Here is a 27,218-nt window from a genome sequence, read left to right as displayed (position 1 = left end):
TTTGGGTCCTTGCAATATCCTCTTCTAAGATAGTCTATGCCAAGGATACATGGAGCATCTGGGCCAGTTACAATGCGGTGCTTTTCCCACTCATTCCCAGTCAGACTCACTTCAGCCTCCAATACAGTCAACTGCTGAGATCCCCCTGTCACTCCATAAATATAGATGGGCTCTGGCCCTTTATAGCTCGATGGCATTAAAGTACATTGTGCACCGGTGTCTACTAAAGCCTTATACTTCTGTGCATCTGACGTGCCAGGCCATCGAATCCACACAGTCCAATAAACTTGATTGTCCCTTTCGTCCCCCTGGCTGGAGGCAGGGCCTCCCTAATCCTGGTCAGAATCTTCTTTGTTTCTGTGTTTGAAGGACTGTCTGCTGGAAGTTGGAGCAGCAAACTTTTCAGAGAATCCCTTCTCCATAGTGGTCCACTTGCCTGGTTGACATACAAGTTCTTCCTTGAAGGGATACCTTTCCCTCACAGCTGACAGGAGACGCCTCCAGAGGCTGTGAGATTGTGCTCCATCTGCAATTGCTTTGTCAATGCCTGCATCTCTAGCAAGGGATCCCAGTCATCTGGCTTCCCTGCCATCTAATTCGACACAATTGGCTCCAGAGTCCCAGCACCGGAGCAGCCAGGTGACAAGCTGCTCACCTATACAGCGACCAACATCTTTTCGCACATCTCGTAGCTCACGCTCGTATAGGTTTCAGGTAGTTACTGTTGATTTTTCGACATCCTCATCTTCCTCCTCCTGAATCCCTGATGGCCCAGCATCGTCGTCGTCTCTATACCTAGATTTGGCAGAAGACTCTCTGCGTTCTAAATGACCTGAATCTCCATACCATTTTTTCACCTTCTCTACAGGGGCAACTTGCACTGCTACAGCTCGTTTCTCTGACCCCGTTACAGGGTCTGCCACAGGGGTTGGAATACCCTCTGCAGGGGCAACTTGCACTGCTACAGCTCGTTTCTCTGACCCAGACACAGGAGCTGGAGTGGCTGCAGGAGCTGGAAATGGAGCAGCTGCAGGAACTGGAGCTGAAGCAGCTGCTGGAGCTGGAACTGGAGCAGCTGCAGGAGCTGGAGCAGCTGCAGGAACTGGAACTGGAGTGGCTGCAGGAACTGGGACTGGAGCGGCTGCAGAGTCCACCGTAGGGGTCGCAGTGGCCGTTGGATCTGTCACAGGACTCGGAGTGGCTGCAGGGTCTGTCACTAAGGTGATAGTAGTATCAATTGCAGCTCGATAGGCATGAGCCAGGCCCCAGCATATTACAATGATTTGTGTCACTTTGGAACTGCCAGAGTCATGACACCTTTTTTTTCAAGCATTCTGCCAGTTTTTGAGGATTTTGCAGTTGTTCAGGGGTGAATTTCCAAAACACTGGGGGTGCCCACTGCTCTAGATGCCTACCCATATCCTCCCATACTCCCTGCCACCCACAGCTATACTGCCTCCCAGCAGATCTCCGGATGAGCTTCCTAAGTAGTTGTTTAACTTTAAGCAGAATCTGAAGTGCATTCAGGAGGCAGAACAACAAGACTATGCTGGTCTGAGTATCCCAAGGATATTCAATATCTTGGAGAGCTATTGTAACAAGCTCGGAGGATAAGAGGCTGGTGAAGGAGAAAGGGAGAGTGATCGAGTAAGAAAAAATATCTTCCCCTTTCCCCTCCACAGATTGACTCCCTAATGAAAAAAGGCAACATGTATAATTGCTAATAGTTTCCGAGATACGGTTTCCAAAGTATAGAGTCGACGATGTTACTGAGTACAAATAACAAGTTAGAGTCATGACCAGATATTTCATCATCTCATAAGCCACTGTTACAACACTCAGTAACATAATGATCTGAAACCAGGGCCCGGAAAGGATAAACAACATGACAGAGAGCACATACGGAAAATAACGTGCTATAATACTCAATTTGGAAAACAGGCGCAGCAGACTTGAGATTAAAGCGATGAACATTATGACAAGTGACTATTAAGCAGGTCTAATACTTATACCAATTTTAGTTTAACACACTCTGGTCAGATCTGCCGTTATCTCAACCTTTCGGGCCCCACGTTGGGCACCAAAAAGACTGTCGTGGTTTAACCCGGCCAGCAGCTAAACACCACACAGCCGTTCGCTCACCCTCCCCCCTCCCTCTCTGGAATGGGGGAGAGAAACGGAAAGTGAAGCCCGTGAGTTGAGATAAAGACAGTTTATTAAGACAGGAAAATAATAATAATAATAATAATAATAATAATAATAATAATAACAACAACAACAATAACAATAATAATAATAATACAATGGTGATAATAGTACTACTACTACTAATGTGTACTAACAAGTGATGCACAATGCAATTGCTCACCACCTGCTGACCAATGCCCAGCCTAACCCCGAGCAGTCGGACCCCCCTCCCCCAGCTAGCCACCCCTATCTATTGTTTAGCATGACGTCAGATGGTATGGAATACCCCTTTGGCTAGTTTGGGTCACCTGTCCTGGGTCTGTCCCCTCCCAGCTCTTGCTGCACCGCAATCCTGCCCATTGGCAGGACAGAGCAAGAAGCTGAGACGTCCTTGGCTTAGTATAAGCACTGCTCTGTGTAGTGGGTTTACGTGGCAAGGTTTTGGTAGCAGGGGGCCATAGAGGTGGTTTCTGTGAGAAAGATCTAGAAGCTGCCCCATGTTTGGGAAGGGCCCCACTGTTTTCCAGAGTTGAGCCAATAAGCGATGTTGTTTTGCGCCTCTGTGAGAGCAGATTTAAGACAGGGAAAAAAACGCTGCACCACACAGCAGCTGGGAGAGCGAGAGGAGTGAGGAACGGCCTTGCAGGCGCCAAGGTCAGTGTAGAAGGAGGGGAAGAGGTGCTCCAGGCTCCGGAGCAGAAGTCCCCTGCGGCCTGTGGTGAGGACCATGGTGAAGCAGGATGTCACCCTGCAGCCCATGGAGTACCACGGTGGAGCAGGGTTCCATGCTGCAGCCCGTGGAGGGGACCACGGTGGAGCAGGTGGCCCTGCACCGACGGAGGCTGCCGCCTGTGGAAGACCCCTGCCGGAGCAGATTCCGGGCCGGACCTGTAGCCCGTGGAGAGGAGCCCACGCAGGAGCAGGTGACCTGGCAGGAGCTGCTGCCTGTGGGGGACCCAGGTTGGAGCAGTTTTCTCCCGAGGGATGGACCCCATGGTACGGACCCATATCTGGAGCAGTTCTGGAAGAGCTGCTGCCTTTGGGAAGCCCATGCCAGATCAGTTCATCAAGGACTGCATCCCGTGGGTGGGACCCCACAGCACAGGGGACGAGAGTGACCGAGAAGGAGCGGCAGAGAAGAAGCACTGTAGACTGACCATAACCCCCATTCCCCTGTTCCCCTGCACCGCTCGGGGGGAGGAGATGGAAGAGGGTGGATGGACGGGGAAGGTGCTTTTGGTTTCTTTCCTTTGTTTCTCACTTCTCTAGCTTTTTAGCAATAAGCAGTAAATCTTACTATCTCCCTATGCCGAGTCTGTTTTGCCTGTTACAATAATTTCTGAGTGATCTTCTCGTTCTTATCTCAACCTTTGAGCCCTTTTCACATATTTTCTTCCCATTCCTCTTTGAGGAGGGGGAGTGAGAGAGCGGCTGTGGTCGAGCTCGGCTGCCCACTCGAGCGGAACCATGACACTCTGCAGCAATTAAAACATCGGGGTGTTATAAGCACTCTTCTCATCCTAAGCCAAAACAGCATTCTACCAGCTACTAGGAATAAAATTAACTCTGTTCTAACTGAAACCAGGACAGACTGCTAATCACAAGGGGGTTGCTTTCTTGCAGGTGGGGTTGTTTTCTTGCAGTTGTTTGTCTGAGTGCTGAGTGCAAAAAATAAGATGTTTGCTTGCCTTTATGCAGGTTCAAGATGGAGTTAGTCCCGACTTGACTTGAACAGGAGCCACCAAATGGTGGGGCGTCTCTCCTAGATCAAATCAGAATTCAGAAACCAAAGCCATCCCGGATGAGCCCCCACTTGTAATAAATGACTGAGTCCCATATAGGATTGTAATTAAAGTTTACAATTTATTAAATGAATAGAGGCAAGCAAACAACTCTGGGTGCGCCAGGAGTCTCTGCTCCACCAAGACGCACACAAGTTACATCAGGCGGCTGGTTTTTATGCTCCTAGGCTAATACATATTCATCACCACTTTTGGAAAAGGCAGGGTTATTATAATTAGTTTCCTGGGATCCGAACCCTCCCGCGGACGCATGCGTATCAGTCTCTGGTGGTCCCTCTGCTCGTACTGAAGGCTCGTAGTCTTCCTCCCAGGCTTTGTCCTTCGGTCATTCTTCAGCTTCCCCCTCTCCTTATTTAGTAGTCTCTGGGCCGGATGTCAGAAATTTGTGTCTCGTGCAATAGTCAGCATTTATCTCAGAAAACTCCCCCCTGTTCTCTTATCTCCCAGACCCAAGTCTCAAGGTTTACCCTTCAAACCCTCTATTGACACGAACTGCTAGACCATTCTTTTGCAAGATACAAGAACTATATATACACTAACCACTTTGTTTCTCTTGGACTTGTGGTTATACAAGGGTTTGTAAGACAGAAGGTCACGTTTCATCATGCGGCCCTAGCATAGGAACTATAGGCCTGTCAGTTTGACCTCAGTGCCAGGGAAGCTCATGGAGCAGATCATCTTGAGTGTCATCACGCAGCACTTGCAGGGCAACCAGGCGATCAGGCCCAGTCAGCATGGCTTTAGGAAAGGCAGGTCCTGCTTGACGAACCTGATCTCCTTCTATGACAAAGTGACGCGCTGGGTGGATGAGGGAAAGGCTGTGGATGTGGTCTACCTTGACTTCAGCAAGGCTTCTGACACCGTTTCCCACAGCATTCTCCTGAAGAAACTGGCTGCTCATGGCTTGGACTGGCGCACGCTTCGTTGGGTTAGAAACTGGCTGGATAGCCAGGCACGAAGAGTCATGGTGAATGGAGTCAAATCCAGTTGGAGGCAAGTCACTAGTGGCGTCCCCCAGGGCTCAGTACTGGGGCCAGTACTCTTTAATATCTTTATGAATGATCTGGATGAGGGCATCGAATGCACCCTCAGTAAGTTCGCAGATGACACCATGTTAGGTGCATGTGTCGATCTGCTCAAGGGTAGGAAGGCTCTGCAGGAGGATCTGGATAGGCTGGACCTATGGGCTGAGGCCAACTGTATGAAGTTCAACAAGGCCAAGTGCCGGGTCCTGCACCTGGGGCACAACAACCCCAAGCAGAGATACAGGCTGGGAGATGAGTGGTTGGAAAGCTGCCTGGCAGAGAAGGACATGGGAGTATTGGTTGATAGTTGGCTGAATATGAGCCAGCAGTGTGCTCAGGTGGCCAAGAAGGCCAACGGCATCCTGGCTTGTATAAGAAGCAGTGTGGCCAGCAGGTCTAGGGAAGTGATTGCCCCCCTGTACTCGGCTCTGGTGAGGCCGCACCTCGAGTACTGTGTTCAGTTTTCGGCCCCTTGCTACAGGAAGGACATGGAGGTGCTTGAGCGAGTCCAGAGAAGGGCGACGAAGCTGGTGAGGGGTCTGGAGAACAAGTCCTACGAGGAGCGGCTGAGGGAGCTGGGCTTGTTCAGCCTGGAGAAGAGGAGGCTCAGGGGAGACCTTTCTGCTCTCTAAAGGAGGCTGTAGCGAGGTGGGGGTTGGTCTGTTCTCCCACGTGCCTGGTGACAGGACGAGGGGGAATGGGCTAAAGTTGAGCCAGGGGTGCTTTAGGTTGGATCTTAGGAAGAACTTCTTTACTGAAAGGGTTGTTAGACATTGGAACGGGCTGCCCAGGGAAGTGACTGAGTCACCATCCCTGGAGGTCTTTAAAAGACGTTTAGATGTAGAGTTTAGTGATATGGTTTAGTGGAGGACTGGTTAGTGTTAGGTCAGAGGTTGGACTCGATGATCTTGAGGTCTCTTCCAACCTAGAAATTCTGTGATTCTGTGATATGTATCTTACTAAATATTTTCATTTTGGCTTGATGAACCCGTGCTAATTTTGTTCTCTTTAAACATCTAAAAAAATCTGGGTGAAGTTATTGCTGGCACATTGAAAAATGTCTCTCTGATGTTTATTGTCAGGATTAAATACAAGCTGTCTGACGTTTGGTGTGTAAAAATTGTTTCTGTCTGCAACAGTTGTCTATATTTATTTTTAGTGTTCATAGGAATTGTTTTTTTTTTTTTTTTATTTTAATGCCATTTTATTCCTTTTCCCCCTGCTTCTCTTGTAGGTAGCATTGGCCCTTCCTTTCAGTGCCAGTCAATCCATCAAGATTACATTTGCAGCAATGACAGTGACAAGGTGAGGTTTGCATAAATGTTCCATTTAAAGGTGCATCTTTTAATGAATCACTTTTTTTTTTTTTAATTCGACTACTGTTTGTTTTCCAGGCCCAGTAGCTAACTTTGTGTCACACTTTGAAATCTCATTGGTCTTTTAAGAAGTATATGTACTGTAGTCAAGACAATATTTTAGCTGATTAAAGAGACCTTTGTCTTGTAGCATATTTTTCTTCTTGTTTGCATTCCCTTGATATTCTAAGTATTTGTGGCTTACCATACTGACTCTCACAGGTTACAAAGAGTAGTAATGTCATTGTTAATACGTTAGACACAGTAACATGTTTTACTACCATAATTTGTGACTTCTGGGGTTTGAGATATTTAACAATGCAGAGAGTTTTTTTGCAATGGCTTTTCTTTCTATATTTGGAGATGGGAACTCCAGGTTTTACAGACAGGAACCTATTGTTCATTACTATATCTTTAAAATATTATACTTTCTAGCACCATGCAAGTTTTTTCCCTAACCTTTTAGCAAGGGATCATGCTCAAACACTGGATTGCTTTCAGTCTCTGGAGATATGCATTGGAATTGTTGTTAAGTGTTTGGTGAGGCTTGAATCAACAATATATGTATGGAATACAGAAGGGAAAAGTTTTCAGGTTGAATTATTGTCAGGACTTACTTTCATGTTTCTGTTCTTTTTTTTTTCTGTAAAAGTACCTCTCATTAATAATGCAAATTGCTTAACATTCGTCCAATATGTAACATACATTACATTATTTTCAAGTTTGATGCTGTATAATAAGCTTTCTTGTTGCCTAGACCCTGGGAAAGGGCATGTATCCTGGTTTCAGTTAGGACAGAGTTAATTTTCTTCCTAGTAGCTGGTAGAATGCTATGTTTTGGCTTAGGATGAGAAAAATTCTGATAACACTCCGATGTTTTAATTGTTGCAGAGCAGCGCTTACACCAAGCCAAGGATGTCTCAGCTTCTTGCTCTGTCCTGCCAATGGGCAGGATTGCGGTGCAGCAAGAGCTGGGAGGGGACAGACCCAGGACAGGTGACCCAAACTAGCCAAAGGGGTATTCCATACCATCTGACGTCATGCTAAACAATATATAGGGGTGGCTAGCCGGGGGGAGGGGGCCGGACTGCTCGGGGTTAGTCTGGGCATCGGTCAGCGGGTGGTGAGCAATTGCATTGTGCATCACTTGTTTGTACACATTATTAGTAGTAGTACTATTATCATCATTGTATGATTATTGTTATTATTGTTATTACTGTTATTATTGTTATTATTATTTTGCTGTCTTAATCAACTGTCTTTATCTCAACTCACGGGCTTCACTTTCCCGTTTCTCTCCCTCATCCCAGAGAGGGAGGGGGGAGGGTGAGCGAACGGCTGTGTGGTGTTTAACTGCCGGCCGGGTTAAACCACGACGGCATGTATTAGTCAAATTTAATTAATCTTTCTTAGAAGTCAGAATGCTAGCTGCCTATCAGGGCTCTGATAACCACAAAAATACTTGTATTTTGAATTGGTGGGGTAACTTAAGAATCAGTTTGTTTGTAGCATTTTCATCTCATTCTAAAGCCAAGTTCCTTTTCAGAATGACTTTTTCCATAATTTGGGAGTATGTCCCAGGTTTAAGGTCTTACAAGTCATCTCACAAATAAAATATTGAACAAATATGCTAACTTTAACTTGGTAAAAAATATGTAAAACTTCCCATTGAATTAAAGGAATGACTGTTCAATAAGAGCATGCAAACAGGGTGCTGAGGGTAACAGCAAGGCAGATATGGTAGTGGATTCATCAAAAAGGGTGCAGTCTCACAGCATCTGAACAAGGAGAGCAGAGCAGGTCTAGTGGCAGTGACCAGGGACAGCTACAATCCAATGATAGGCAAGCCCATAGTGATGAGGCAGGTCTAAGGTCAAGCTAGGAAATCAAGTCAGCAAGGCAAGGACAGGATCAAAAAGGTACACGGCCAGGTACAAACGTACATAATATACCTACAGTGTAGATCAGGTAAGGACAAGGTCCAAGGTCCAACTTAAATGCAGCTCCTGAGTGAAGGGGATAGCCCCTGCACCAAAGCTTTTCCCAGCTCTTTCTTAGCAGTCTGATCCCAGGTTATACAACTGTGCTCGTTAAGCATCTTAACTATTGTCTTATCAAATAATAAAAATATCACAGAATCACAGAATTCCAGAATCACAGAATCACAGAACTGTAGGGGTTGGAAGGGACTTCGAAAGATCATTGGGTCCAACCCCCCTGCCAAAGCAGGTTCCCTAGAGCAGGTTGCCCAGGTAGGCGTCCAGACAGGCCTTGAATATCTCCAGAGAAGGAGACTCCACAACCTCCCTGGGCAGCCTGTTCCAGTACTCTGTCACCCTCAACGTGAAGAAGTTCTTTCGCATGTCAGTGTTGAACTTCCTGTGCTCTAACTTGCAGCCATTGCCCCTTGTCCTATCCCCATAAACCACTGAGAAGAGGTTGGCTACATCCTTCTGTCCCCCACCCCTCAGATATTTATATACACTGAGGAGATCCCCTCTCAGTCTTCTCTTCTCAAGGCTGAACAGGCCCAGGTCTCTCAGCCTTTCTTCATAAGGAAGATGCTCCAGGCCCCGTATCATCTTTGTGGCCTTCCACTGGACTCTTTCCAGGAGATCCCCATCTTTCTTGTACCGGGGAGCCCAGAACTGGACACAGAACTCCAGGTGAGGCCTGACAAGGGCAGAGTAGAGGGGGAGGATCACTTCCCTTGACCTGCTGGCCACGCTCCTTTTAATGCATGCCAGGATCCCATTAGCCCTTTTGGTCACAAGGGCACAGTGCTGGCTCATGGTCAACCTGTCGTCCACCAGGACACCCAGGTCCTTCTCCTCAGAGCTCCTCTTCAGCAGGTCGTCCCCCAGCCTGTACTGATACATGCAGTTGTTCCTTCCCAGCTGCAGGACTCTACACTGGATCTTATTAAATCTCATTTTGTTTCTTCCTGCCCTTCTCTCCAGCCGGTCCAGGTCTCGCTGAATGGCAGCACAGCCTTCTGGCATCAGCCACTCCTCCCAGCTTTGTGTCATTGGCGTACTTGCTGAGGACAGACACTATTCCCTCATCAAGGTCATTGATGAAGATGTTGAATAAGACCGGACCCAGCACCGACCCCTGGGGAACACCGCTAGTCACAGGCCTCCAGCCAGACTCTGCTCCGCCGATTACCACCCTCTGAGCTCGGCCAGTCAGCCAGTTCTCACAGAATCACAGAATCACAGAATTGTCTGGGTTGGAAGAGACATCAAGAACATCGAGTCCAACCTCTAACCTAACACTAACAAGTCCTCCACTAAACCATATCGCTAAGCTCTACATCGAAACGTCTTTTAAAGACATCCAGGGATGGTAACTCAACCACTTCCCTGGCAGCCCATTCCAATGCTTAACAACCCTTTCAGTAAAGAAGTTCTTCCTAACATCTAACCTAAAACTCCCCTGGCTCAACTTTAGCCCATTCCCCCTCATCCTGTCACCAGGCACGTGGGAGAACAGACCAACCCCCACCTTGCTACAGCCTCCTTTAAGGTATCTGTAGAGAGCAGAAAGGTCTCCCCTGAGCCTCCTCTTCTCCAGGCTGAACAAGCCCAGCTCCCTCAGCCGCTCCTCGTAGGACTTGTTCTCCAGACCCCTCACCAGCTTCGTCGCCCTTCTCTGGACTCGCTCAAGCACCTCCATGTCCTTCCTGTAGCAAGGGGCCGAAAACTGAACACAGTACTCGAGGTGCGGCCTCACCAGAGCCGAGTACAGGGGGGCAATCACTTCCCTAGACCTGCTGGCCACACTGCTTCTTATACAAGCCAGGATGCCGTTGGCCTTCTTGGCCACCTGAGCACACTGCTGGCTCATATTGAGCCAACTATCAACCAATACTCCCATGTCCTTCTCTGCCAGGCAGCTTTCCAACCACTCATCTCCCAGCCTGTATCTCTGCTTGGGGTTGTTGTGCCCCAGGTGCAGGACCCGGCACTTGGCCTTGTTGAACTTCATACAGTTGGCCTCAGCCCATCCATCCAGCCTATCCAGATCCTCCTGCAGAGCCTTCCTACCCTTGAGCAGATTGATGCACGCACCTAACATGGTGTCATCTGCGAACTTACTGAGGGTGCATTCGATGCCCTCATCCAGATCATCGATAAAGATATTAAAGAGGACTGGCCCCAGTACTGAGCCCTGGGGAACACTACTAGTGACCTGCCTCCAACTGGATTTCTCAGCCCACCTTGCTGTCCACTCCTCTATCCCACACTTTCTCAGCTTTGCTAGAAGGATGTCATGGCAGACAGTATCAAAGCCTTGCTAAAGTTAAGGTAGATGACATCCACTGCTCTCCCCCCATCTACCCAGCTGGTGATGCCATCATAGAAGTCAACGAGGTTGGTCGAGCACGACTTCCCCTTGGTGAATCCATGATGAGTACTCCTCATAACTTTCTTTTCCAATTGCTTGGAGATGGCATCCAGAACAAGCTGCTCCAATACCTTTCCAGGGACAGAGGTGAGACTGGCCTGTAGTTTCTCGGATCCTCCTTCCTGCCTTTCTTGAAGACCGAAGTTACATTGGCTATCCTCCAGTCTTCAGGCACCTCACCCGTTCTCCAGGACCTTTCAAAGATGATAGAGAGCGGTTCGGCGATCACATCTGCCAGCTCCCTTAGCACACGCGGATGCATCCCTTCAGGACCCATGGATTTGTGTGCGTTGAGCCCACTCAGATGCTCCCGAACCACTCCCACATCCACCGGGGGGAGCCCTCCATTTCCCAGACCCTTTGTCCTATTGCCAGGGGCGAGGAGTCCCGGGGGAGTGTCCTTGAAGCAAAGACTAAAGCAAAGAAAGCATTCAGTATCTCTGCCTTCTCAGTGTCTCCCGTGACCAGGACACCCCCCTCATTCAGCAAGGGACCCACATTGTCCCTAGTCTTCCTCTTGCTGTTTACATACTTGAAAAAACCCTTCTTATTATCCTTTATCTCTTTCGCAAGCCTCATCTCTAGGTGGGCTTTAACCTTCCTTCTTTGTTGCGTCCCTGCAGGCCCTGACAACACATCTATACTCCTCCCAAGAGGACAGGCACTTTTTCCACATTTCATAGACCATCCTCTTCCTTTTGATCTTATTGATGAGCTCCTTGCTCATCCACACGGGTTTCCTGCCCCCCTTCCCCGATTTCCTATTCTTCGGGATGCACCGATCCTGAGCATGGAAGAAGTGCTGCTTAAATGTAGCCCAGCTTTCACAAGCACCCTTAAAATATATAATATCTAAAAAATAGATAATATATTTAGATAATATATCTAAAAATATATATAATATCTAAAAAAATCTAAAATACATAATATCTAAACATACAAATAGCATATATCAATTATTCAGCTATTTTATCTGTGCAAAGCAGGAATTGCCTCTGGAGTTCCTGTCAATCTATTATTTTATTAACATGAAGCCGGGACTGCCTTGGAGGGGGGGGTTCCTTTATCAACTAGTGTTGTGATTTAATCACAGCAGGCAGCTAAGTACAACACAGCTGCTCACTCACTCTCCCCAGATGCAATGGAGGAGAGAATTGGAAAGGTAAAAGTGTAAGAAAACATGTGTTGAAAGGTAAAAGTGTAAGAAAGCCACTTCTGGGAAAGCAGGGCTCATCACACGTAATGGTTTCTTTGGAAGACAAATGCCATCACTCTGAATGTCCTCCCCTTCCTCCTTTACCCCAGCTTTTATTGCTGAGCATGATGTCACATGGTATGGAATATCTATTTGGTCAGTCTGGGTCAGCTGTTCTGGCTGTGTTCCCTCCCAGCTTCTTGTGCACCCCCAGCCTCCTTGCTGGCAGGGCAGTGTGAGAAGCAAAAAAGTCCTTGACTCTATGTAAACACTACTCCGCAATAAGATTCTTTAGTTCTTCTTACAAGTTGTTTATTCATAATTTTTTATTGCTGTTGTTCTTTGTGAGCTATGTTCCATGTGGATTCTTGGGGAAGAGGATCAGGCAGTGATAATTTCCTTTAAGAGTGTGGTGGTTTTACCGTGCTGGGCAGCTAAACCCCACAACCGCTCTCTCACTCCCCCTCCTTTAGATAAGGAGGGGGAGAAGTAAAGCAAAGAACAACTCACGGGTTGAGATAAGGATAATTTAATTAAAGGGAAATAATTATAATAATTAAATAAAGACTACCATGAACTAAACAATTTAACTAAGGGGAAATAAAAGGGAAAGGGGAAAAAGGGAGGAAAACAAACAAACAAAATAAATGAAAGCTATATGGAAGTGCAGAGGAAAGAAATTACTCTCTACTTCCCACAAATGAGCGATGATTGACCACGTCCTTGAAGCAAGGCCTCAACGCACGCAGCCGGTGTTCGAGAGGAGGACCGACGTCTTCTCAACGAGAGCCCACCCCTCCCCTCTTCTTCCTGTTTCCACCTTTTATTGCTGAGTGTGACACCACATGGTATGGAATATCCCTTTGATTGGTTTAGGTCAGCTGCCCTAGTGATGTTTCTCTCCTCACTTTTTTGCCCACCCCCTAGGAGGGTTAGAGAAAGGCCCAATGCTGTGCCACTGCTGCTCAGCAGTAGACACAACACTGGTGTGATAACACTGCTGTTCCAGCTACAAGTACAGAGTACGGCACTGAATGGGCTGCTGCCGGGAAAGTTAACATTCCAGCCAGACCCAGTACAACCTCCACCCCTTATTCCATAACATTTGTGTCACACTCAGATCCCCATACTTTAGCATACAAGCATTCTCATCATTATCCCTTGTCCTTTAACAGGACAAGGATTTAACAGGACAGGATTAATAGGCAGATGTATCTTTTCATTCCATAGGTCTTTCTTGGAAAATGTTCATAAGAACTGTTGATGATTAGGTCTTCATCTGCCAAAGTGGCCACTCAAGGCAGGCGGAGTTGGATGTCTGGACACCAGCACCAGCTTAGTTCAAGTCCTTGTTGCACTGCCCGGCTCCTTGCAAAGTTGACCTGTCGTTGATCCTACAGCATCTTCCTACAACATATAACTTAGATTATAGATTAGTTTTCTCTCAATGTCAAATCTCCTTGAGGCACACACTTGATATCCCCATTCTTTTGCATGACCCACCAGGTATACCCTGGTCCTTGGGCGAAGACAATCCCACGAGTGGGTTTGCCTTTTCCCGAGGCAGGAGCAACCCACACTGCCTTCCCCATCCACCTTCCTATATGCACTACGGGAACCTTAGCTCCTTTCACAGTGTGTAGGGGTTTTGTTTCGGCAGGACCAGCACGGCTGTCAGACCCCCTATTGTTAACTAGCCAAGTGGCTTCTGGTAGATTTGTGTCCCATTGTTTCCACGTCCCAGCACCTAATGCTCGTAACATAGTCTTTAACAGTCCATTGTACCTCTCAACCTTCCCAGAGGCTTGTGGGTGGTAAGGGATGTGGTACACCCACTCAATACCATGCCTCTTTGCCCAGGAGGTAACAAGATTGTTTCGGAAATGACTCCCATTGTCAGACTCAATTCTCTCTGGTGTACCATGACGCCACAATACTTGTCTTTCCAGGCCCAAGATAGTGTTTCGGGCTGTGGCATGGTTTACAGGGTATGTTTCCAGCCACCCAGTAGTTGCTTCTACCATGGTGAGTATGTACCGTTTGCCTTGGCGAGTTTTTGGGAGTGGTCCGATATAGTCAATTTGCCAGGCCTCACCATATTGAAACCCTAACCATCTCCCCCTGTTCCAGGGAGATTTTACCTTCATGGCTTTCTTGATTGCAGCACAGGTCTCACACTCATGGGTAACCTGTGTGATGGCCTCAATGGTCAAGTCCACCCCTCGATCACGAGCCCATCTGTAAGTGGCATCTCTCCCCAGATGTCCTGATGTTTCATGGGCCCATCGAGCTACAAACAGCTCACCCTTACGTTCCCAGTCTAGGTCCACCTGAGCCACTTCAATTTTCGAAGCTCGATCCACTTCTTTGTTGTTCTGATGTTCTTCAGTAGTGCGACTCTTGGGCATGTGGGCATCTACATGATGTACTTTAACATCCAGGTTTTCTACCCGGGCAGCAATATCTTGCCACAGGGTAGCAGCCCAGATAGGCTTACCTCTGCGCTGCCAGTTGCTCTGTTTCCATTGCTGCAGCCACCCCCACAGAGCATTTGCCACCATCCATGAGTCAGTATAAAGATACAATACTGGCCAATTTTCTCTTTCGGCGATATCTAGGGCTAGTTGTATGGCTTTTACTTCTGCATACTGACTCGACTCACCTTCCCCTTCCATGGCTTCCACAACTCGTCGTATGGGATTCCACACAGCAGCTTTCCATTTCCGATGGCTCCCTATCACATGGCAGGATCCGTCAGTAAACAACGCATACTGCTTTCTGTCTTCTGGCAACTCATTGTATGGTGGTGCCTCTTCAGCACGGGTTACCTCTTCTGTTGGCACTCCAAAATCTCTGCCTTCCGGCCAGTCCATAATCTCTTCCAGGATTCCTGGGCGATTGGGTTTTCCCATTCAAGCCCGCTGTGTAATTAACGCTATCCACTTACTCCATGTAGCATCAGTTGCATGGTGTGTAGTGGGAATTTTCTCTTTGAACATCCAATGTAACACAGGTAGCCGCGGTGCCAAGAGGAGCTGTGCCTCTGTACCCACAACTTCTGAAGCAGCTCGAACACCCTCATATGCTGTGAGTATTTCCTTTTCAGTTGGGGTGTAATTGGCTTCTGATCCTCGATAGCCCCGACTCCAGAAGCCCAGAGGTCGACCTCGAGTTTCTTCTGGGGTTTTCTGCCAAAGGCTCCAGGTGAGCCCATGCTCCCCAGCTGCAGTGTACAGTATATTTTGCACAGCTGGTCCAGTACGGACAGGCCCAAGGGCTACTGCACGAGCTATTTCTTGTTTGATTTGTTCAAATGCCTGTTGTTGCTCAGGGCCCCACTCAAAATAGTTTCTCTTTCGAGTCACTCGATATAGAGGACTCACAAGCTGACTATAGCCTGGCACATGCATTCTCCAGAATCCCACGAGGCCTAGGAAAGCTTGCGTTTCCTTTTTGCTAGTTGGCGGAGACATTGCTGTTATTTTATTGATCACATCCATTGGAATATGGCGACGTCCATCCTGCCATTTTACCCCCAAGAACTGGATTTCCTGTGTAGGCCCCTTGACCTTGCTCTTTTTAATGGCAAAACCAGCTTTCAGGAGAATTTGGATTATTTTCTTCCCTTTCTCAAAAACTTCTTCTGCTGTGTTGCCCCACACGAGGATGTCGTCAATGTACTGAAGGTGCTCAGGAGCTCCCCCTTGCTCCAGTGCAGACTGGATCAGTCCATGGCAAATGGTAGGGCTGTGTTTCCACCCCTGGGGCAGCCGATTCCAGGTGTACAAAGAGTTACACTAATATACCAACCTCCTTATTCCAATTTCCTTCCTTTTTAACTCTCCTACCTTTCTGCTATTATGGTGAAGATCAGCTTTTTATTAGAAGTTGGGTTAAGACAAAATTCAGGGAAGATAATAATATATGGGCAAGTAAAACTGTTTTAATTTCAGATGAAAATTCCATTTTTGGTGTGTCATAAAACTTTTGGAGGAGGCAAACCATAGCAGGTTTGAATTACAGAAGACTGCAACTTTTTTTTTTTTTTGGTGTTGCGTAGCATATGATCTGCCTCCAAATTGATAGAACAAAAGAACTAGAACTTATTTGTTTTCCACATTTGTTGGAAGGCAGGAGAGGAAAATCTATCTTTCTTATTGGTATTGATTCTGTAACAAAGTTGTAAAAGCAGATAAAAGTAAAAATCGTCCAAAACACAGGAAAAATGCATTTTGGAAGCACTGCAGAGATATATTTATTTTTCTCCTGTACTAGTTTAGGCTGGGATAGAGTTAATTTTCTTCCTAGTAGCTGGTATGGTGCTGTGTTTTGGATTTAGGAAGAGTATAATGTTGATAACACACTGATATTTCAGTTGTTGCAGAGCAGGGCTTACACAGAGTCAAAGGGTTTATGGCTTCTCATACTGCCCTGCCAGCAAGGAGGCTCAGAGTGCACAAGAAGCTGGGAGGGGACAGAACCAGGACAGCTGACCAGAACTGGCCAAAGGGGTATTTCATACTATATGACATCATACTGAAAAATTAATATGGGGAGGCTGGCCAGGGCGGGGGGACCGCTGGTTGGGGATGGGATCGTCATCGGTCAGCAAGTGGTGAGCAATTGCATTGTGTATCACTTGTTTTGTATGTTACTTTATCATAATAATTATCATTATTTTTCCTTCATTTTCTGTCCTATTAAACTCTCTTTATCTCAACCCACAAGTTTTTCCTTTTTTCTGATTCTCTCCCCCATGCCACTGTGGGGGAATGATCAAACAGCTGTGTGGTGCTTAGCTGCCTGCTGGTTTAAACCATATCTACCTAAATGTCAGTTTTATGTTAGTATTATCTTTGATTTTTCTATGAGAAAATGTGAAACCGTTTTTCACATTATAGGATAATCTGATGATTCCCGCAGTAAAATGATTGTTTCTTCTCAAGAAAATACATAATTCTACCTAACGTGAGCTATAATACTGCTTTCTAAAAGCAGTAGGTTACAATACTAGGGTATAATAACACTCTCCTACCCTTCTTCCAACACTCCATGTGTGTCTATGTGAATAAGGCATTCCATACCAATTCAACACACAAGAACCTTGAATTCATGTTCAGTGAGATGAGCAAGAAAAACTAGGATTTCTTCATTGCATGGCCTTATGGCATTAAAAAAAGAGTTATTGGTAATACAGAGAATCTGATTAACCCTTCAGCATCAAAAAACATTTTGCAATTTATCCCTTAAAAAGAGGTAGTATTTCATACATATGTAGTTTTTCATTGTACATTGTATTGTAATCCACAAGGAAATGGTTGGTGACCTGCTACAGCACTTAGATGTACACAAGTCGATGGGGCCGGATGGGATCCACCCAAGGATACTGTGAGAACTGGCGGAGGAGTTGGCCAAGCCGCTTTCCATCATTTATCAGCAGTCCTGGCTATCAGGGGAGGTCCCAGTCGACTGGCGGCTAGCAAATGCGACGCCCATCTACAAGAAGGGCCGGAGGGTAGACCCGGGGAACTATAGGCCTGTTAGTTTGACCTCAGTGCCAGGGAAGCTCACGGAGCAGATTATCTTGAGTGTCATCACACCGTACTTGCAGGGACTTGAAGGACATCGAGGTGTTCAAGCGAGTCAGCTAAAGCTGCGCCAGGGGAGGTTTAGGTTGGATATTAGGAAGAACTTTAGCGAAAGGGTTGTTAGGCATTGGAAAGGGCTGCCCAGGGAAGTGGTTGAGTCACCGTCCCCTGGAGGTCTTTAAAAGAGGTTTAGATGTAGAACTTAGTGATACGGTTTAGTGAAGGACTTGTTAGTACTAGGTAAGAGGTTGGACTTGGTGATATTGAAGGTCTCTTCCAACCTAGACGCTTCTGTGATTCTGTAAAATGATTATAAACAAGTCTTAAATTGCTGTTTTGGAGGTGGGAACCCTCAAGTATGGACGCATGAATCAGATGGACCCTTTTTATACTCACTTTTTTTTTCTTTTCAATTTTTCTTTGATGTGTAACAGGCCATTTATATTTAATCTCAATTATATTATTACTATATTAATTTAAAAATAAAGTGAGGCTGAAATTGTGAAAGAAATGACAAAAATGGATAAAAATCTTCTTGAAGTTCTGTATTTAGGGAAAAGTATTTTTAAAACAGATAATGCCATCGTTTAAAATATTACTTTGCTATAAAACTCCAATAATGGCTTCGTATTAAAGGTAGAGAGATGTATGATCTTTCAGTGCCTTTCAACCATATTCAGTTTATTTTCTTTGAATGCTTTTCCTCCTATTTCTATTTATTTCAAAAGTGGCATAATTCCACAGGAAGACACTTCCTCTACTTGAAAAGAAACATGTAGTCTCTCTGATTTTTCTTCTAGTAATCTGAAGACAGATGGTAATCTGATTGGAAGTCACTTTTTTTTTTTTTTCTGAGACTGTTTTACAGCAGGAAGTACTGCATAATGTAACTTCTCATACTATATTTTCTTGCCAAAAATTCAGATTTTAAACTTCTGAAATCAGTGGGTTATGGTGTTCTAAATATTTCTACATCGTACATGCTTAGGTCTTCTCCCAGTCTTGGTCAAGACTGGGCAATCAGCTAACTGATTGCATGCTCATTTAATTTCTCACTATTCTTACAACAAAGGTGAATGGGGGTTTTGGTCAGTCTATAGCACTTCATCTCTGCTACTCCTTCACAGTCACTCTCGTGCCCTGCTCCCATGTGGGGAGTCCCTCCCAAACTGATCCCATGTGGGCTTCCTACAGGCAGCAGCTCTTTAAGAACTGCTCCAGATATGGGTCTGTACCATGGGGTCCATCCCTCAGGAGCACACTGCTTCAACCTGGGTCCCCCACAGGCAGCAGCTCCTGCCAGGTCACCTGCTCCTGCATGAGCTCCTCTCCGCAGGCTACAGGTCTGGCCCAGAATCTGCTTCTGTGGGGGTCCTCCACAGGCTGCAGCCTCCTTCAGATGAGACCCACCTGCTCCCCTGTGGTCTCCTCCACAGGCTGCAGTGTGAAACCCTACTCCACTGTGTTACACCATGGGCTGCAGGGGGACAACCTGCTCCACCATAGTCCTCTCCACAGGCTGCAGGGGGACTTTAGCTCCTGCACCTGGAGCACCTCCTCCCCCTCCTTAAGTATGTTCTCCCAGAGGCACAAACAACATCGGTTAGGGGCTTGACTCTGAGTAGTGGTAGGTCCCTTTTGGAGCCAGATGAAACTGGCCCTTATCTAACATGGGGCAGCTTCTGAATTCTTCTCACAGAGACCACCCCTGCAGCCCCATGCTACCAAAACTTTGCTATGTAAACCCACTACACGGGAGGGGGAGCTACAAAGGTGACCCCTGTGAGAAAAGTCCAGAAGCTGCCCCACATTAGGTAGAGCCTGTTCCAGCCCCCACAGGAGCAGGCTCTAAGCTGCAAATGCAGCCTGTGGAGAGGAGCCTACAGTGGACCAGGTGATCTGGCAGGAGCTACACCCCACCCTCCATAGGTGACTATTCTGTTATTAATTGTCAATAAATTAAATTAATCTTCCCCAAGCTGAGTCTGTTTTCCCCTTGATAGTAATCAGTGAGTGATCTCCCTGTCTTTATCTCATCCCATGAGCATATTTTCCTTGTTTTTTCTCCCCCTGTTATATTGAGGAGGAGAGGTGAGAGAGCAGCTGGGGTGTGCTTGGCTACCTACTGGGGTTAAACCACAACACCTGGGGGTGCACGAGAAGCTGGGAGGGGACACATCCAGGATAGCTGACCTAAACTGGCCAAAGGGATATGCTATACCATGTGATGTCAGGTGAGATAATTAATATGGGGTGGCTGGCTGGGGTGGGGGGTGACTGCTGCTTAGGGATGGGCTGGATGTTGGTCAGTGAGAAATTAGCAAGTATGTGTGCTTGTGAATCTAGAGAGTGAGGGTATGTGCACTCTCAATAGAGAACTTTAATCCCTGCCAGCCAAAGAGGAAGGGGACTTGGCAGTCTATATTTATGTTTTACGTGAGTCCTGGTAGTGTTATATGTAGATGCTGTTAAAGGCAGTGCCTAGTCTGTGGCAGTCTGGGTAGCCAGCTGTGTTGGTGTCCTGTGTGTGTATGTGTGGGTGTCTCTGGGATGCACACTCGGCCTTGCTACTGATTGAAATTGCAAACATGAAAACAATAGCTGCATCCATCAGCCTGGGACGGAGACCCACAGGTCTCCTGACTGGGCTCCAGCATCCAGGCAGGAGGAATCCCCAGGTCCTGGACCTGTTGGATGCAGTGCCTACTTCACAGAATCATCTAGGTTGGAAGAGACCTCCAAGATCATCGAGTCCAACCTCTGACCTAACACTAACAAGTCCTCCACTAAACCATATCCCTAAGCTCTACATCTAAACGTCTTTTAAAGACCTCCAGGGGACGGTGACTCAGCCACTTCCCTGGGCAGCCCATTCCAATGCTTAACAACCCTTTCGCTAAAGAAGTTCTTCCTAACATCCAACCTAACCTCCCCTGGTGCAACTTTAGCCCATTCCCCCTCGTCCTGTCACCAGGCATGTGGGAGAACAGACCAGCCCCCACCTTGCTCCAGCCTCCTTTAAGGCACCTATAGAGAGCAAAAAGGTCTCCCCTGAGCCTCCTCTTCTCCAGGATGAACAACCCCAGCTCCCTCAGCCGCTCCTCATAGGACTTGTTCTCCAGACCCCTCACCAGGTTTGTCACCCTTCTCTGGACTCGCTCAAGCACCTCCATGTCCTTCTTGTAGCGAGGGGCCCAAAACTGAACACAGTACTCGAGGTGCAGCCTCACCAGAGCTGAGTACAGGGGGGCAATCACTTCCCTAGACCTGCTGGTTACACTGTTTCTTATACAAGCTAGAATGCTGTTGGCCTTCTTGGCCCCCTAAGCTGGCTCATATTCAGCCAACTATCAACCAATACTCCCCAGGTCCTTCTCTGCCAGGCAGCTTTCTAATCACTCCTCTCCCAGCCTGTAGCTCTGCTTGGGGTTGTTGCGCCCCAGGTGCAGGACCCGGCACTTGGCCTTGTTGAACTTCATACAGTTGGCCTCAGCCCATCCATCCAGCCTATCCAGATCCTCCTGCAGAGCCTTCCTACCCTTGAGCAGATCGATGCATGCACCTAACTTGGTGTCGTCTGCGAACTTACTGAGGGTGCTTTCGATGCCCTCATCCAGATCATCGATAAAGATATTGACGAGAACTGGCCCTAATACTGAGCCCTGGAGGACTCCACTAGTGACCGGCCTCCAGCTGGATTTAACTCCATTCACCACAACTCTTTGGGCCAGGCTATCTGGCCAGTTTTTAACCCAACGAAGCGTGCGCCAGTCCAAGTCAAGAGCAGCCAGTTTCTTCAGGAGACTGCTGTGGGAAAGTGTGTCAAAAGCCTTACTAAAATCAAGGTAGACCACATCCACAGCCTTTCCCTCATCCACTAAGCACGTCACTTTGTCATAGAAGGAGATCAAGTTCGTCAAGCAGGACCTGCCTTTCCTAAAGCCATGCTGACTGGGCCCAAACGCCTGGTTGCCCTGCAAGTGCCGCGTGATGACACTCAAGATAATCTGTTCCATGAGCTTCCCTGGCACTGAAGTCAGACTAACAGGCCCATAGTTTCCTGGGTCTACCCTCCTGTCCTTCTTGTGGATGGGCGTCACGTTTGCTAGCCGCCAGTCGACTGGGACCTCCCCCGATCACCAGGACTGCTGATAAATGATGGAAAGCGGCTTGGCCAGCTCTTCTGCCAGTTCTCTGAGCACCCTCAGGTGGATCCCATCTGGCCCCATTGACTTGCTGTAGCAGGTCACCAACCATTTCCTCGTGGATTATGAAGGCCACATTCTGCTCCCCATCCCCTTCCACCAGCTCAGGGGACTGCGTATCTAGAGAGCAACTGGTCTTACCGCTAAAGACTGAGGCAAAGAAGGCATTAAGCACCTCAGCCTTTTCCTCATCTCTCGTCACTAAGTTTCCCCCTGCATCTAGTAAAGGATGGAGATTCTCCTTAGTCCTCCTTTTCATGTTAATGTATTTATAAAAACATTTTCTGTTATCTTTAGCAGCAGTAGCCAGATTGAGCTCCAGATGAGCTTTGGCCTTTCTAATTTTGTCCCTGCACAGCCTTACAACATCCTTATGGTCCTCCTGAGTGGCCCGCCCTCTTTTCCAAAGGTCATAAACCCTCTTTTTTTTTTTTTTTTCCTAAGCTTTAGCCACAACTCTCTGTTCGGCCAGGCCAGTCTTCTTCCACACCGGCTTGTCTTTGGGCACATAGGAACAGACCGCTCCTGAGCCATTAGGAGTGCCTAGCCTTCCTGGACTCCTCTGCCCTTCAGGACTGCCTCCCAGGGGACTCTGCCAAGCAGTGTCCTGAACAGCTCAAAGTCTGTCCTCCGGAGCTCCAAGGCAGCAGTTTTACTGGTCCCCCTCCTGACTTTGCCAAGAATGGAGAACTCTACCATTTTGTGCTCACTCTGCCCAAGACAGCTCCTGACCACCACATCTCCCACCAGTCCTTCTCTGTTTGTGAACAGAAGGTCTAGCAGGGCACCTCCCCTGGTAGGCTCACTAACCAGCTGCATCACTTAGTGAACTTGCACAGTCTCCAGAAACCTCCTAGATTGCTTCCTCTGAGCTGTATATGTATTTATATCGTCCTTTAACATTGGGGTGGTCTGTGCACAGAAAAGTCATGCTGAGTGACATCCCATTGATTGAGACTCCATTACATGTTAATATATGTGTCATCCTCCTATTTTTGGGGAAAAAAGCTGGGGGATTTTTAGGCTAAACAATAGTGTTAGGTATCCCGAGACCTGGTCCTGGTTTGCAGTACTTCAGTAAAAGTTTTGCTCCAGAGTGGGTTCTCCACTGTCTGCAATTAATTCAGGAAATATCCGTCTGCTCTAGCATGGGGTCCTCCACAGGCTGCAGTGTGAATATCTGCTATGGAATGGTCTCTTCCATGGGTTGCAGGGGCACCTCTAACATCTGGAGCACTTTCTCCTTCTCCTTCTCTGACCCTGGCATTATCTCTGCTGGGATGGGGGAAAGAATCCAGGAAAAAAAAAAAAAAAAAACAAAAACTCATGGGTTGACTATAAAGACAGATTAATAGAACAGAAAAGGAAGGGATAATAATAATATATACAAAGCAAGTGATGCACAATGCAATTGCTCACCACCTGCTGACCAAAGCCCAGCCAGACCCTGACTAGCGGCTCCCCCACCCCAGTTTTATTGTTCAGTATGGCTTCATATGGTATGGAATATCGCTTAGGCCAGTTTGGGTCATCTGTCTTGTTTCTGTCCCCCAACAGCATCTTGCACACCCCCAGCCTTCTTGCTGGCAGGTTTGGTGGTTTTACTCAGCTGAGCTCCACCACAGCCACCTTTCTCCTCAAAGGGAAAGGGAGAGAAAATACGATGAAGATAAAGGGTTGAGATAAGGACAGGGAGATCACTCACCAATTATTATCATGGACAAACTAGACATAGCATAGGGAGATTAATGCAATTTATTACCTATTACTAACAAGTTAGAGAAGTGAGAAACAAATAAAACAAAACAAAAACACCTTCTCCCCATCCACCCTCTGCAGGGGGACAACCTCCTTCACTGTGGTCCTCTCCACAGGCTGCAGGGGAACTTTTGCTCCGGCACCTGGAGCACCTCCTCCCCCTCCTTCTTCACTTGGTGTCTGCAGGGCTGTTTCTCACTCTCCCAGCTGCTCTTGTGCAGTATTTTTATTCCCTTTCTTAAATCTGCTCTCACACAGACGCAAACAGCATCAGTTATTGGCTCACTGTTGAGGTCATTCAATCCATGACTTTGGGAACATAACAGTCTGTCGGGGCAGGAGAGATGGTGTGGGTGTTGGATTGTTGCTTGCTGAAACCAGTTCTGATTCCATTGCCACTGCACTTGTCTGGGTCTATCACCACTTCATTTTGCTCTCTTCCATCAAAATTTATTCATCATTACCTGTGTGACTCTTATTGTAAGACAATATGGCATACAGCAGCCATTGTAGTGATGACACTGTCCTTTGGGACAAAGGAGCTGAGCAGAGCTGGAGACTCTTTAAGGATGTTTTCCTTAGAGCACAAGAACTCTCCACCCCCCTGCGTAAAAAAGCGGCAGGGAGGGCAGACAACCAGGATGGCTGAGCAAGGGCCTGCTGGTCAAACTGAGGTGTAAGAAGGAAATGCACAGGCAGTGGAAGCAGGGACACGTGGCCTGAGGAGAGTACAGGGATGCAGTCTGGATGTGCTGGGATGGGATCAGGAAAGCTAAGGCATAGATGGAACTGAGCTTGGCAAAGGATGCAAGGAATAACAGGAAGGGATTCTATAGATACATTGCTCAGAAAGGAAAGGCCTAGAAGAGTGTACCCCCTCTGATGGATGAGAATGGAGAACTGGTAACAACAGACGTGGAAAAGGCTGAGGTACTCAACAACTCCTTTGATTCTGTCTTCACTGTCAGGCTTCCCAAGTCTTTCATTTTCCTGAACTCATAGATGGAGGCTGGGGGAGCAAAGTCCCACCCACTGTAAACAATGTTTTAATTGTTGCAGAGCAGTGCTTGCACCAAGCCAAGGAAGTCTCAGCTTCTTGCTCTGTCTTGCCAACAGGCAAGCTGGGTGTGCAGCAGGAGCTGGGAGGGGACAGACCCAGGACAGCTGACCCAAACTAGCCAAAGGGGTATTCCATACCATCTGATGTCATGCTGAACAATATATAGGGGTGGCTAGCCCGGGGAGGGGGGCCAGACTGCTCGGGGTTAGGCTGGGCATCGGTCAGCGGGTGGTGAGCAATTGCATTGTGCATCACTTGTTTGTACACATTACAGAATCACAGAATTTCTAGGTTGGAAGAGACCTCAAGATCATCGAGTCCAACCTCTGACCTAACGCTAGCAGTCCTCCACTAAACCATATCCCTAAGCTCTACATCTAAACGTCTTTTAAAGACTTCCAGGGATGGTGACTCCACCACTTCCCTGGGCAGCCTGTTCCAATGCTTAACAACCCTTTCAGTAAAGAAGTTCTTCCTAACATCTAACCTAAAACTCCCCTGGCGCAACTTAAGCCCATTCCCCCTTGTCCTGTCACCAGGCACGTGGGAGAACAGACCAGCCCCCACCTCGCTACAGCCTCCTTGAGGTACCTATAGAGAGCGATAAGGTCGCCCCTGAGCCTCCTCTTCTCCAGGCTGAACAAGCCCAGCTCCCTCAGCCGCTCCTCGTAGAACTTGTTCTCCAGACCCCTCACCAGCTTCGTCGCCCTTCTCTGGACTCGCTCAAGCACCTCCATGTCCTTCTTGTAGCGAGGGGCCCAAAACTGAACACAGTACTCAAGGTGCGGCCTCACCAGAGCTGAGTACAGGGGGACAATCACCTCCCTAGCCCTGCTGGTCACACTGTTTCTTATGCAAGCCAGGATGCTGTTGGCCTTCTTGGCCACCCGAGCACACTGCTGGCTCATATTCAGCCGACTATCCACCATCACTCCCAGGTCCTTCTCTGCCTGGCAGCTCTCCAACCATTCCTCTCCCAGCCTGTAGCTCTGCTTGGGGTTATTGCACCCCAGGTGCAGGACCCGGCACTTGGCCTTGTTGAACTTCATGCAGTTGACCTCAGCCCATCAGTCCCGCCTATCCAGATCCTCCTGCAGAGCCTTCCTACCCTCAAGCAGATCGACACACGCGCATAGCTTGGTGTCATCTGCGAACTTACTGAGGGTGCACTCGATGCCCTCGTCCAGATCATCGATGAAGATATTAAAGAGGACCGGCCCCAGCACCGAGCCCTGGGGGACGCCACTAGTGACTTGCCTCCAACTGGACTTGGCTCCATTCACCATGACTCTTTGGGCCCGGCTATCCAGCCAGTTTCTAACCCAACGAAGCGTGCGCCAGTCCAAGCCAAGAGCAGCTAGTTTCTTGAGGAGAATGCTGTGAGAGACGGTGTCAAAAGCCTTGCTGAAGTCAAGGTAGACCACATCCACAGCCTTTCCCTCGTCCACCCAGCGCGTCAATTTGTCATAGAAGGAGATCAGGTTCGTCAAGCAGGATCTGCCTTTCATAAACCCATGCTGACTGGGCCTGATCGCCTGGTTGCCCTGCAAGTGCTGCGTGATGACACTCAGGAGGATCTGCTCCATGAGCTTCCCTGGTACTGAGGTCAAACTGACAGGCCTGTAGTTTCCCAGGTCTACCCTCCGGCCCTTCTTGTAGATGGGCGTCACATTTGCTAGCCGCCAGTCAACTGGGACCTCCCCCGATCACCAGGACTGCTGATAAATGATGGACAGTGGCTTGGCCAGCTCCTCTGCCAGTTCTCTCAGTACCCTTGGGTGGATCCCATCCGGCCCCATCGACTTGTGCACATCCAAGTGCCGTAGCAGGTCACCAACCAGTTCTTCATGGATAGTGAGTGCCACATCCTGCTCCCCATCCCCTTCCACCAGCTCAGGGGACTGAGCTGAATTTTCTCCACAATTCTCTGTTGAGCCAGGCTGGTCTTCTTCCCCGCCAGCTCATCTTTGGGCACGTGGGGACAGACCGTTCCTGTGCCATTAAGATTTCCCTCTTGAAGAGCGCCCAGCTTTCCTGGACCCCTCTGCTCTTCAGAACCGCCTCCCAAGGGACTCCACCAACTAGTGTCCTGAGCAGCTCAAAGTCAGCCCTCTGAAAGTCCAATACAGCGGTTTTACTTGTCCCCTTCCTGGCCTCGCCAAGAATAGTGAACTCCACCATTTCGTTATTATTAGAAGTACTATTATCATCATTATTGTTATTATTATTATTGTTATTATTATTTTCCTGTCTTAATAAACTGTCTTTATCTCAACTCACAGGCTTCACTTTCCCGCTTCTCTCCCCCATCCCAGAGAGTGAGGGGGGAGGGTGTGCGAATGGCTGTGTGGTGTTTAGCTGCCGACTGGGTTAAACCACGACAATGTGGCATCCAAGATTGGTTTACCTCTGCGCTGCCAGTTGTTCTGCTTCCATTACCGTAACCACCCCCACAGGGCATTTGCCACCATCCAGGAGTCAGTATAGAGATAGAGCACTGGCCACTTTTCTCGTTCAGCAATATCTAAAGCCAGTTGAATGGCTGTCACTTCACAGAGGACACATCAGCTTTGTTGATTGTCTCAGCTTTGGCCAGTGGTGAGGTTCCTGCCAAGCTGTATGGAACCGTCTGT

At 47.8% G+C, this 27,218-nt stretch overlaps 1 protein-coding gene across 1 annotated transcript in view; it reads left to right on the top strand.

The window, feature by feature from the left end:
- The window catches only part of LOC309889527 (E3 ubiquitin-protein ligase RNF38-like), a gene marked incomplete at both ends in the record, with an annotated part of 174,573 nt that overhangs the window by 45,317 nt on the left and 102,038 nt on the right, over positions 1-27,218 (top strand). Inside the window, one exon of the mRNA XM_082782374.1 lies at positions 6,249-6,319. Coding sequence (XP_082638500.1) covers positions 6,249-6,319 — 71 coding nt within the window. The remainder of the gene's footprint in view (positions 1-6,248; positions 6,320-27,218) is intronic.

The sequence above is a fragment of the Aythya marila genome (assembly GCF_965140915.1).
Source record: "Aythya marila genome assembly, chromosome: W".
Taxonomy (NCBI): domain Eukaryota; kingdom Metazoa; phylum Chordata; class Aves; order Anseriformes; family Anatidae; genus Aythya; species Aythya marila.
Note: the sequence above shows the minus strand (reverse complement) of the source record. Positions and strands in the feature narration are given on the sequence as shown.